At 44.7% G+C, this 12,433-nt stretch overlaps 1 protein-coding gene across 2 annotated transcripts; it reads left to right on the top strand.

Annotated features, from left to right (window-relative positions):
• The first annotated feature begins 714 nt into the window (after window positions 1-714).
• LOC149348660 (uncharacterized) lies at window positions 715-12,201 on the top strand. 2 transcript variants are annotated; one of them, XM_089588237.1, is made up of 7 exons: window positions 715-898; window positions 2,290-4,623; window positions 4,707-4,748; window positions 6,874-6,960; window positions 8,662-8,909; window positions 11,023-11,182; window positions 11,735-12,201. In XM_089588237.1, exons 2-7 carry the CDS (start codon window positions 4,398-4,400, stop codon window positions 12,184-12,186), a joined length of 1,215 nt encoding a protein of 404 aa, XP_089444363.1. In that variant the 5' UTR covers window positions 715-898; window positions 2,290-4,397; the 3' UTR covers window positions 12,187-12,201. The 2 variants fall into 2 exon arrangements, with proteins under 2 accessions (XP_089444363.1, XP_089444364.1); XM_089588238.1 differs by having other exon boundaries at window positions 716-898; window positions 11,023-11,137.
• The last annotated feature ends 232 nt before the right edge of the window (window positions 12,202-12,433 follow it).

Here is a 12,433-nt window from a genome sequence, read left to right as displayed (position 1 = left end):
TCCATAATCTCGTATGAACCAGACACATATGACACATATATACGAGATTTTTCGATAGGGACGTATTAATCGCTATCGGTTAATCGTCTTCATATTGATTACGGTCATAGATTTCAATCACGCGTCTTCAGCGCGCACTTCGCTTCTGCGTCGCGTGGTTGCTTCGGACGGTAGCAAGAGTTGGGGGGTGCGTACGTCGACTGATGTTTCGGAGTGCGATCGTTTCCTGCCGCCTTGATCCAAGCTTGAAGACGTAGATGCGACCGGCCGTTGTGAAATACCGAGATCTTGCAAGATCTCACGGTATTCTTTTTCAACGATACGGTACTTGCGTTGCTTTGCATTCATGGCGAAATGCAGAAGCTTTGCGGTGAAAGACGAGAACCGCAACAGCCGCACAAAGGGACAGCAGACAGGCAGTACGACCAACACCTCCACACCACAAAAGAAAAACAAGCGCGAGCACTCGCGGCATGACTCGCGGGCAGGGTTGCCGTTGGGAACATTTTAAAAGGAGCCAAAACTTGAGCTGAAAGTAGTCAAAAGTAGCCATGCCATTCCATCTTAGCTGTCGCATAAAATACGATGTTTTGCTCATTAATAAATTGAAGTGTAAAAAAATTGATAAAAATTATTCTTGGCGGTGTTGTCAACACTAAGCTTCAAAGAAATTTTCCGAAACTAAACGTGTGTTTATCCACCGCTTTACGCATAAACGTAGGCATCCGCTCTCGCTCCCACGTGCGTTCCAAGCCAATCCCAATCCATAGCTTGTGGTCATTTCGTTTGGACGTTTGGCAGCAAAGCGCTCGCTTGTGAATTTTTATTTCTTCAAGCTTTTTGAAGTTTGGTGGCGGCACGCGTGAGTCACCGAGGGGAACCAGGAGGCACTGCTTGCGTAAGTATACATTCTGTCCTTTTTTCCCTTTCATGTTAGTTGTCAGCTAATATTTACTTGTGAACTTGTCAAGAGTGAGGACAATGAGCACGCCTCGTGTGTCGCCCCTTTATCTAACTTGTCTGTAGGCATCTGTCAGCAGTTGTCTTTTGATTAACTCAGCGGCGCATTGCAAGGTGTAACTGCGTGTAAGGGTTGGGGTAATATGAAGTAACACACACGTACACGAAGGGAAGCGCTTCTAAACGTCGTGTGTGTTTGTGTGTTCCTTCATCAGGGTGAACGCACTATCCCGGCAAATCTTGTTGGCGCATTGCTTCTGAGAGGGTTTGTTTCTCACGGCACATCGTACATTTATGTACGTGTATAGATATTATGATCATGATCGCAATGACAGTCGTCACGTGGTTACGGCGCTCGGCTGCTGACTCGAAATAGGCGGGTTCGATCCCGGCTGCGGCGGTCGAATTTCGATGGAGGCGAAATTCTAGAGGCCCGTGTACTGTGCGCGATATCGGTGCACTCTAAAGAACCCCAGGTGGTCGAAATTTCCGGAGCCGTTCTCTGCGGCGCCCCCCATGACCAACCAGTTGCCACGTGCGATGCAGTTGAGTGTTTTTCATCGCCAATTTTTGCTTTTGTGAGGCTAATCGCTTGGTTCAGGCATGCATGTCAGACGTCATAGAGTCGCAGCCTGCATGCCTTGTGCCTGATTGAAAAATGCTTCCATGGCAGTGTTGACATTGTTGCGTTGCGAGTCTCCGTGCGATGAGAGAAATGTGACAAGAACAGGATGAATGAACACAATTCTTCTGTACTGCCAGAAGTAATGCTGCTCCTGCCAGTGATCGGTTACAGAAAAAAAATTGAGAGTACTTTTTATTTATGTGTGTCCCTTCCCGCTACTGAGAGCCTTGTATTACAAAGTCTAGATCAGTGTGACTCTACATATAGCGAGTGCTAGTTTCGAGCTCGCTAATTGAACGCGCTTGTTTTCTCTCTTCCTCATTTGGTCAATCTTGCGTTTTACTGGTTTCTTTTTTCATCACTATGCTCCTGGTAGACTGCACTCAGTTTGATGTTCAATGAAGTGAAGTTGCACGCCACTATTGCTGGCTGTTATTTGGTTCACATGACAGCAGGCACAGAAATATTGTTTAAATAAGTCCCAAATTGCAGGCGCTCGTGACACTTGTAACTCTCAACTCATGAAAGTTCAGAAGTGCGTTGCGAAGTAGAACGAGATGGTTGTAAGAGTACCTGTCAGTTGTCATGGTAGTGTGAAGTTTTCGGCACCCAAACAGGCAAGTGCCAGTAGAGTATGGCACAGACAGTGTCTGGTAAAAATCTTTGTTTCCCCATTAATCTTTTGTCGTGTTTCCTCTGTGCAGCATGTCAAAACCATTCGCTGTGGTGAAGTTTCCTCTTGAGGACGACTGCCTTGCAGTCATTCCTGTCGGATGGCTCACAGAGACAAAAGAAGAGTGCTACTGGCCTGTGGCCAGGAGCTCGGAGGTGACGCGGCTCGCAAAAGCTGAGGCCGAGCCAGCTCTCGGAGGGGAGTGGATGCGTTGCCCAGTGGTCGTCGTTACCACTTGCCATAAGTAGTCTTATTGCAGACATATTGATGGTAGCTTCATCAGCGATTGTAAAGGCCTCTTTGCTAGATTCTGTGAGTCTGCACCTCTGCATGGCTAAATTACGACTAAGAAGTCATGTTGATAGCCACCGCTTAGCCAGCTGTCAAAAAGAGGAGCAGAATGAACTGTTAGCTATTGCACTTGTAAGCTGATGAACTACTTCTGAAACTCATTAGTGCGTTGTTTTTGAAGACCTGTAGTTCCCAGAATTAGTGCTGCACTCAGTATGCTTAATAATATTTAGTACAGAAAGGTTTAGTATGGTAATTTTTTTTTTTTGCATTATGAAACATTTTTTGGCACACAAAAAGCACAGACAAGGAAAGAGCACACAATACAAATGCCAGACGTCAATTGATGCTTTGCGTTGTGTGCTCTTTCCTCATCCATGTTTGTTGTGCACTGAGACAGTGTTTCATAATGCAAATTCAGAACCAACTCATCCAGCTGTTTACATTTAGTTCAGTTTGAATTGTTAGCCTGTCGCAGTGGCTGAGTGGTCCATGCTGCTGAGCCGAGGGCCCAGGTTACATCCTGTCTGTGGTGAAATGGAGCAGTGCAGAATGCGCTTGTGCTGTGTAATATCAGTGCATGTTAAACAACCCCATGTGGTCTAAATTAATCTGGAGTCTTCCGCTACGTCATTCTTCATAGCTTAAAGCTGTTAAATCCTAGAAACCAGAATCACACTTTTAATTGTAAATAAAACAATGCCTCTGCCACATGAGTGTTTCACAGGCTTTCAAACTGATAGTCTGTTGGCCTGAGTGTTGCTATACAGGCAGCTGAACGGGCATCAAGTCAGCAAAGCAGCCCTCGGACATATTTTGTAGTGACAATTCTGTTAAGTATGGATACGTGTTTAATTATGAGGAATTATGTGAGTTAGTTTTTGAAACCCATAGTTTGTACGAGATTTTGGTGCATGGTATTGAGGGTGCCTAAGACTGTATGCTGTTTGGGCAATTAAATATGTGCTCTCGAAAGTCTGCCAGTTTCCTTTCATAAGGTTTCTGATATAAACAGCAAGCTTCTTGTGGTAAGCGGCCGTGATGGCTAGCAGTCTATGGTTGAGGAAGGAAGGACCCGTGCTCTCACTGTAATGTAAGTTATCAATCGCTCGTACAGCTCTTTTTTGTAAAGTAAGTACTTTCACAAAATTGGTTGAGGTAGTCGTTCCCCAGATCAACAAACAATATTGTACATGCGAAAAGACTAGAGAGAAATAAATTTGTAGTTTGAATTTTCGAGGCAGTATTGTGCGAAATTTATTTAGGATACCAACAGAGCGAGCCATTTTAGTGCAAATGTAGTTTACACGATCTGTCCAGAGTAAATGTTCTTCAAAAATGACTCCAAGGAACATTGTAGAGCTGACACGAGTTATAGGAGCTTGCTCGAAGTGAATTTGGAAGTTGTTCGGAACTTCCTTATTTTTGGCTCTAAACAGTATGTACTTTGTTTTCCTGACATTAAGTTCTAACCTATTTGATTTTAACCAAACAGACAATTGGGATTACCAACTATTGGAGGCTGCTTGCAAAATATTACTATCTTGCCCTGAAAAAAATACGTTAGTATCGTCTGCATAGATTATAATGTTGTCTGCTGGATGAAGGTTGACGATATCATTAATATATAATAAGAACAACGTTGGTCCTAGAACGGAGCCCTGTGGCACACCAGACACAATCTGACCGATCCCAGATGAAATACCGTTAATGATAGTTGTTTGAGATCGGTTGTCAAGGTAGCTAGCAAATAAGGTTAAAGGAACGCCGCGTATTCCATAACACTGCATTTTTTCAAGCAATATCTTATGGTTAACCGAGTCAAACGCTTTCCTCATATCAAGGAATATGCCAACTGTTAGCAGTTTATTTTCTATATTTTCAATTAGCTTTTCTTTGATTTCCAGTAAGGCGGCCTCAGTTGTTTTGTTTTTTTTTAAATCCGTACTGTTGCTTGGAGATGACATGGTTTTTGTCGAGATATTGAGAATGTTTGCAGGATCCTACAAGAGCGCCGAAAAAAAGGTGCGGCGCTACGAGTTCACTTCAGCCCTAGAAAGCTCGGCAGTTTCTGGTAATTGAAATTCTCATATTTCTTTATTGATGAGAAATTATTTTGCATACTCAACAAGACGTTCATGTGCAATTCTTTTTTAGGAAATGAGGGCCACAACGATGTTGTACAGCTGCCGTCACCACGTAAGACATGAATTCTCATTTGTTAAGCCGCCGCGGTGGCTCAGTGGTTACGGCGCTCGGCTGCTGACCCGAAAGACGCGGGTTCGATCCCGGCCAAGGCGGTCGAATTTTGATGGAGGCGAAATTCTAGAGGCCCGTGTGCTGTGCGATGTCAGTGCACGTTGAAGAACCCCAGGTGGTCGAAATTTCCGGAGCCCTTCACTATGGCGTCCCTCATAGCCTGAGTCGCCTTTGGATGTTAACCGCCTTAAAACTAAAACACCATTTCTCATTTCTATTTAATGTAAGGTCGACATTGTGTTAGTTTTGATTGGGGATTTATGGTAGTATGCTTGCAAAATCTGGGAAAAAAACTCCACCGTAGCTAATTGCACTTGCAGAGAAATGGAACGTGCTCAGACTTGGCATCAGCTTTTTACATTTGCCATGCTCTCAGATCAGCAGTGAATCTGCCAGTAACCATTTCGTGGCAAACTCTCTTACCCACGTTAACAGTACTGCGAACAGGTTTCTATTCACATGACATATATTCCGCTCTCTGTTTTTGGTTTCGCCATGACAGTTTCTTTTGTGTCCTTAAATGAACCGCATTTTCCAGTGTATAAGACGCACCCGCCATATATGCAGGCTGTAATTGAAAAAGTTGCTATATAAGACGCACCCTTATATAAGACGCACCCCAGTTTTCCCAGTTGGGCTAGTGAGGATCAATTAAACACGCTTGCGCGACCATCACGAAATTCACCGTACTTGTGAGAAATTCTTAAGCAACGCTAAGTGGTCGAAAAAGGCAACACTCACGTCATTCCTGCCCACGTTTTGGAAAAAAAGAAAGAAAAACGAAAAAACTCTCCCACATGTCCATAAGAACATTTTATTTCTACTTAAAACCTTCGAAGTCTTCACCTTCGGATGCGCTATCAAAAAGTTCGCCCATTTCTGGTGGCAACGCGACTGAAATATTCTCTTCGCACTACGTACATGGAGCAAACAAAGTGGCAAAGGGTGGCTGAAAAAAGAACGCCGGCTTGTCCTGGCTTGTCTTGACAATGGCGAGAAGCGTGATTGTCGTCATCTTTTGGCATTTCACATTACTTTTGCTTGGGGCCTCCGAAACGGTGGTGTGTTTGTGATCCTGGAAGTCGTCATCCCCGTCGTTTCATGATAAAGTTCACCTAAAAAAAGTTGCGCACGGTGGTCCCCGTATTGAAGTATTAACCGTGTTACAACCGCTTCTTTGCTAGTGATATTTTTTCGGTAAAAAAGGCTTGAACATGAACCTGAGTAATTTCTGAACTCTCTAAAAAAAAAACGAAAAATTCGCATATAAGACGCACCCTTGTATAGGACGCACCAGCAAGATTTTTGAAAAAAGCCGCGTCTTATACACCGGAAAATACGGTACCAATGCACCATGCTGGTGCATGAGAAATGTAATTATTGAAGTACTATAGACACATATTTAAAAAAATTGAAAACTGATTTTTCAGGAAAGAAAGTGGTGCAGTAATTCTCTCGCATTTCGGTGGACATTCATAAGAGAAGGGATAAAGGAGGGAGTGTGAGAAGAAAGGAAGAAGGAGGTGCCATAGCGCCCTGGGATAATTTCAGCCGACTGGGGATCTTCAACGTGCACTGACATCGCACAGCACACGGGCACCTCTTGCGTTTCGCCTCCATCGAAACGCGCCGCCGCAGTCGGATCACAACGTTCTTTTATGTGTCATAGGTATCTGCATGATGTGACATTGTTTGTCACGTCAACTACTTGTCATGGAGGTGTCGGTTTTGATGGGTTTTGAATTATGAAGTCTTTGTACAGCCTGTGATTGAAACCAAATTAAAATATCTTTTCAGCCAAAGGAAGTGTTACTATTGCCTGGGGGGCATCTCTATATAACCAGGAATTTGTTTCTGAACTTCGTAATTTTGTGTCTATTGTGTTTTAAAAAGATCACCTGTATGCAAAACAGCCTGGCCATGCAACTGTTCTGTCCCTTCTCCAAAAATATCCTGAAGTAGCATTTCTGCATTCAATTAGGATAGAAATGTGACATTGTGGTTGTACACAGTAGTGTGTTCTGTACTTCCTGGATTGCCATCAATGACGCATGTTCATCTCCAGCCCCACTGAATCACGCTGGGGAGAGCGTGAACGAAAACAGTGAGCCACCCAGCAAGCTGGAGGGGTCGACAGCTGGGACTGTTGATGGTGAGATTTTCACTTTGTTTACTTTTGTGCAAAAAGAGAAATGCAAGCCAAACATGGGGACACAGTGAGAGGACAGAACAAATGCTGCTTGTCTCGTCTTTTCACTGTGTTCCTTTCTTTTAATTACACTCCTATTTTGTCTAGTATCAAGTGACACAACAAAATATAGAAGCTAGATCTGCTTTGCCTTAAAGAAAAACAGCAAATTTTAAATTTCTCATTGTACCTGCTGCTGCCGAGCAGCAGTCAACGGGCCCAGAAAGACCTAGAGAATATACTTATTCAGGAAGATATTTGCACGGAGTTCTCCTCAGTGGCTCTTGAAACGGTGCTAGGAGCACATTTCTAGTTTCAAACTATGTGCTTTGAAAGGGGTCACTCTGAAAATCATCACATGTATTTCTCAAAAACGATTGTATTGAACTGAAGTGGTACTGGAATTTACAACCTAGTACTTCCATTGCTTTCTCCTCTTGTGATTCATAGTGGAGTGGTTGTTCTGTGCCCTTCCCAAGAGCTGTATGTTGTGCTTTTGTTGGGTTCTTTTGGATCCTGGCATTTCTGTTGCCTCTCTCGGCCTACATCACCACCAGGAAGCCACTCCTACGAATTGCACTCTACACAGTAGTCCCATGTTCTGTGCATTTGTTTCCTTACCAGCATAATTTGGTCGCTTGGTCGCGGTTGGTCAGCAAGGCCCATATTGTAATTTTTCATTGTCTTTCAAAGTATTTTAAAAGTTTACTGGTTGGAAGTCAATGCAGTGCCTTGGATGCAGCGAAATGTGCTGAAAAAAAATTAATTGCGCTATCACAAAGCTCCCATAAAGGGTGCTGAAGGAGATAAGCAGCCAATAATAGTGGCATGCTCTGAAGGAGGACCTCTTGCTTAGGAAAGAACTGAACAGCCTAACTGCCTTGTGGAGCACATCAGCTGGCTCCTAGTCTTGTCTTGCCTGCAGCAAAATGGATGCGTGGTAAGAGATAAATGTGACCTTGTTTTATGTCTCAACGGTTTGGCACCTCCTGTGCCTAGCAAGAAACATTTGGTCCATCTCTTTGTTGCATTTCGCCTGTCAGCTAAGGGCTATAATTCCATAAGGGCTATCTTTGTTGCAGTTTTAATGCATTGATCCCTGCCAGCACTTGCAGTTAGAACAGATGTCTACCTCCAGCATTTTGGCCAATGTGGGTTTTGCCGTGAGCAATACTTTCCAAATGGTGCAATGCTATATTAAGGGCACAGGCCTGCTCTGCTTTCTCGCTTCTATTAGCACATGCTTCTCATGACACTGGAAGAATCCATTTGCGACTAACTGCTGCCATCTCTGCCATGGTGCAATAGCAGTGGAAATGCCCATGAAGCAATGTAAAAATTGGCGAAGCTCATAGACTGAGAAGTCCTTTACACAACAAGGCTGCAGGTTCTGTGCTAGCTATCACACATAGAGCAGCTCCATTTCACCTAGGGGTTTGTCAGTGCATGGTGACATTTATGGCATTTAAATTAGGCTAGCAAGGAATCGAACATGAATTAGAAGTGTCCTGGAGGATAAAAACTGGTGGAAGTTTAGGAGCATAGTACAGAGTGTGTTGCTGCCTACTGTTAGCCTCATACTGTTCTTTATTGTACCTCAGTGCGCAAATGATATTATTGCGCCCAGGTTAACCCTGCTCTCACTGAAATTGTTGATTGCTTCAGTTTCAGCTACCCTGCTGAAGCTGATGTGCCTGGTGCTGGAGGTCCGACAGCAGCAGCGCGACTTAATGCAGCGGTTACAAAGGCTGGAGGATCATGTGCTGCTGCGGTCGGACCGGCAGCTGGAGCAGAGGACTCGGCCAGTGTCCCCCTCGCCACCGCCTCCCACCCTTGCACTGCCCGCATTCTCCCCCGAGGAGTTGGACACTGTGGAAGCTGCCGTCCAGGACGACAGCGTGGCTGCTGGACTGGTGATTTAATGTTTCTGATAATTCGTGTCTGGAAAAAATGAATGCCTACTAACGATTTGCATGCATAATGTAATTGCGAGGTTTGTGAAGAAATCTTGAGCTCCAAGAGTGTTTGCATGCCGTGCTCTGTGAATAACATGCTCTTCATAGATATAATTCCTACTGTTGTGCTGGAGTGTGCTGTCACAGTGTGTTTTGTTAATGTAAATGTCTTGTTCATGAAAGTTGCTTGCTGATATACACACTGGCTGTTTCAGTGAACATTTTCAGGAATTCCTAAGAATAGGGAGTTCAAAATAGAAGAAATATTTGCAGGTACACACGCACAGTTATGCAGTAAATTATGTCCACCACTGCTGAGAGATCGTTCCTCCAAAAAAAAAATTTGTTTTCCCATATCGAACTTGCGCTTCTTTAGGAATTTTTGAGAGTGTTCACTGGAACGCCCTGTCGATTCCTTGTGTGGTGAGATTTACTGTTGGAAGCAAAAGTGGTACGCAATGCCCAGCCGGTAGCAGAGCTTGCAAAAACTGCATCACGTGTCGGGACAGCTGTTAGGGGACTCTCTTTATCTGCTCTTTGGCTCCTATCAATTTGTTGGGCTCAGTAGCAGTGCTGAACATGTGGCGCTCGCAATATTGCTTACGGCAAGTGCCAATTGTCACATCATGTTTCAGCCACGCAATGCAAAGAAAATGCCACCTGCGAGACTGCTGTCGCATCAGAGCGTTTAGGCGAGAAGGAGCGCTAAACAGCAAACCAAGCTACTGATGCTGGTTCTGTGCGAAGCATTGCACCTGTCACATCTTGTAGTAGCTTGGTATTTGGCGGTGCAGTCACAGGCTTTTTTGGGGCAGTTGCTCTCAGGTGGTGTCACTCAATGTCATTCGATGTAGTTTTCCAGAGCTCTGCCAGTGGCCGGTCGTTGCATAACAGACTTGGTTCCAACAAATTTTTTTTCTCAGTCAAATATTTCTGTGATTACATTATTGTTTTACATCGATCAACAGCAAAAAAAAATCCCCTATGCTTTTGTTGCCTGTGGCTGCCTTTCTTCGTAGGTGTCTCATAACGAGCCCCTCATTTTCCTTACATTTGTCATTTATTGTTGTGCTGTTTTAATTTAGTTCAGCAGTGGACTTTGTAGCTAACATTAAGGATGTTGTAAGGTCTGTTTTACAGGAAGCTGAGCTTTCGGTTAATATACGGTTGCATGAACTGCTGTGAACACAGCTGGAAGTTGGTCCTCTCTCAGCGCGTCTTTAATTTCGGCTAGGTTTCCCAAATAATGGGGCAGCTTTAACCCACCATCTTCCCTGTATTTTGCTCACATTATGCACATTTCATTACTTAATCTGCTGCCAAAAACAAGCAAGATCGTTTAATTAAATGTGGTTGCTAAGCACGCAGCTTTACTCAGGTGCTTGGGGATTTAAATAAGCGCCCTTTGTATAGCATTAATTAGACTGCTCAATTTCAGGGTAGTGAGCCCCGCCATGGTGGCTCAGTGGTTAGGGCACTCGACTGCTGAACCCAAAGACTCAGGTTCAAACCCAGCCGTGATGGCCAGTTTTCCATGGAGGCGAAAAGCAAGGCGCCCGTGTGCAGTGTGATGTCAGTGGCGCATGTTAAAGACCCCACGTGGTCGAAACTTCCGGAGCCCTCCACTATGGTGTCCCTCATCATAGCCTGAGTCACTTTGGAACTTTAAGTTCTACAAACCAAATCAATTTTAGCGTAACGGCTGTGCAGAGAAAACACATCCAGTACATAGATATCTGCAAAAAGCATTATAGTTATAATATAATAATGTCCAAGATGCAAAGCATAATGGGTAGGAGTTGGCCACCTTTGCTTAATCGCTAAAGTTTCCCTGCTCTTAGTAAACTGGGAAAAAAAAGAATGTCCATATTGGTGGTGGTGCTTTCTGCTGGTAGCAACTAGTCAAGCTATTGTATCATACAGAAATTATGCATTATGATTGTAGGTACTCGCATGGGCTGTTGACAGGTAGTCACACAATTGTCTTAGCTATTCGATTCTGCTAAACTAAATGAAATTATAATTGATGTTTGTGCCTAATAGCTTGTGCACCTGTGGTGTTTCTTTTCAGCGAAAGCAGCTGGTCCGCCTGGGGGGCAAGGGCCTGAGGGAGGTGGGCTCCAACATAATGACCGCCATCATAGGGGTGGCTGTACAGAGGATGTACAGCCTCCATGGCCGCAAGGGCAAGTGGTCATTTATTGCCCTCAAGTTATGCAAGGTGGCAACAGGTATGTTGTTGCAGTAGCTTTTAACTGAATTTTAAAAGATGAGTGGAAGAACATGCACCAGGTTCTGCTGCGCTTTGTTTTCTTTTCTTCTTTTCAGTTGATACTTTACCAGTTTTCTTTTTCATTACAGGTGAATATTTTGTTACTGTTTTTATGGGGGTAGTCATCTGCAGTTTTCTTCCATGTGCATCTGAAGATATATGAGTCAGCAGATGCCTTTCAAAGAAAGCCCTCCCATCAGTCACATCCATCTCTTGTCATGGATCGTAGTCGTGCCTTGTATCTGCCAGCCATTTGTGCTCCCATATGTTAGTAGTGCAAAGTGGTCGACCGTGATGTCGCAGCAGCTTTATACAGTTGGTTAGAAGAGCTTTCAGGTGGATTTTCTCCTCAAGTTGTATTTGGATACTGTAGTCCTTTCATTCTGGCACGCACTTTGAGTTAACATGTACTTGTGGCCTTTTCTGTTTTCTCTGTTGCGGAAATAATCTTGATTTCTGTTAACGAGCAAACTTTTTCTGCTGGCCTAAAATGAACGCTTATCTTATGCAGATGCCATCTGTGAGAAGACGGGGGCGGATGTGGTGGAAGCGCAGGGGTTTATTAGGAAGTGGTTGCCAGGTTCAGTGGACCGTGGCGGCGGACGCAAAAGGCGTTTTGCCGAAGCGTTTCTGCCAAGTACCGCTGCCGGCCTGGCAACCACTGCGAGCCCCTGTGCTTCAGCCCCCAGCACAGTGCCCTCCCTTCCCCAAGCGGCCCCCACCTCCCAGAAATCCTCCTCCCGCGCGGCCCTGGCTCCTTCCCAAGGTCCCGCCTCCTGCGCGGCCCTCGCTGCCTCGCAGGACTCGCGCAACCGCGCGTCCCCAGCCACGGTGCCTAATTATTTAATAAATTGTTTCTCAGTTGGATTCTTTCGTTGCCTCATTTTGTTGTGCATGTGTATAGAAGAGATGATTGCAGCTTTGCAATGCCAAAACCCATGGCTTTCCCAATGCGAACATTAACTGGAATGTGAATATTCGCTGAACTGGAAATGCAATGGCATAAACTTCGGGCAAACGTTAGCAGAAAGGCTGAACAGTGGCCTAATTGTGGTATGTCAAGCTGGTGTTGGTAGAGCGGCTGAAAGTGGGTACAATAGCGGCATGAATGTCGGTTCAGTGTTGGTAGAGCGGCTGAACAGTGGTCTGATAGTGGCATGAATGTCGGTTCAGTGTTGGTAGAGCGGCTGAAAGTGGGTACAATAGCGGC

The sequence above is a fragment of the Amblyomma mixtum genome, chromosome 4, assembly GCF_055824585.1.
Source record: "Amblyomma mixtum isolate Tamu chromosome 4, ASM5582458v1, whole genome shotgun sequence".
NCBI classification, from domain to species: domain Eukaryota; kingdom Metazoa; phylum Arthropoda; class Arachnida; order Ixodida; family Ixodidae; genus Amblyomma; species Amblyomma mixtum.
The sequence above is the reverse complement of the archived record's forward strand: the minus strand, read 5'-3'. Positions and strand labels throughout refer to the sequence as shown.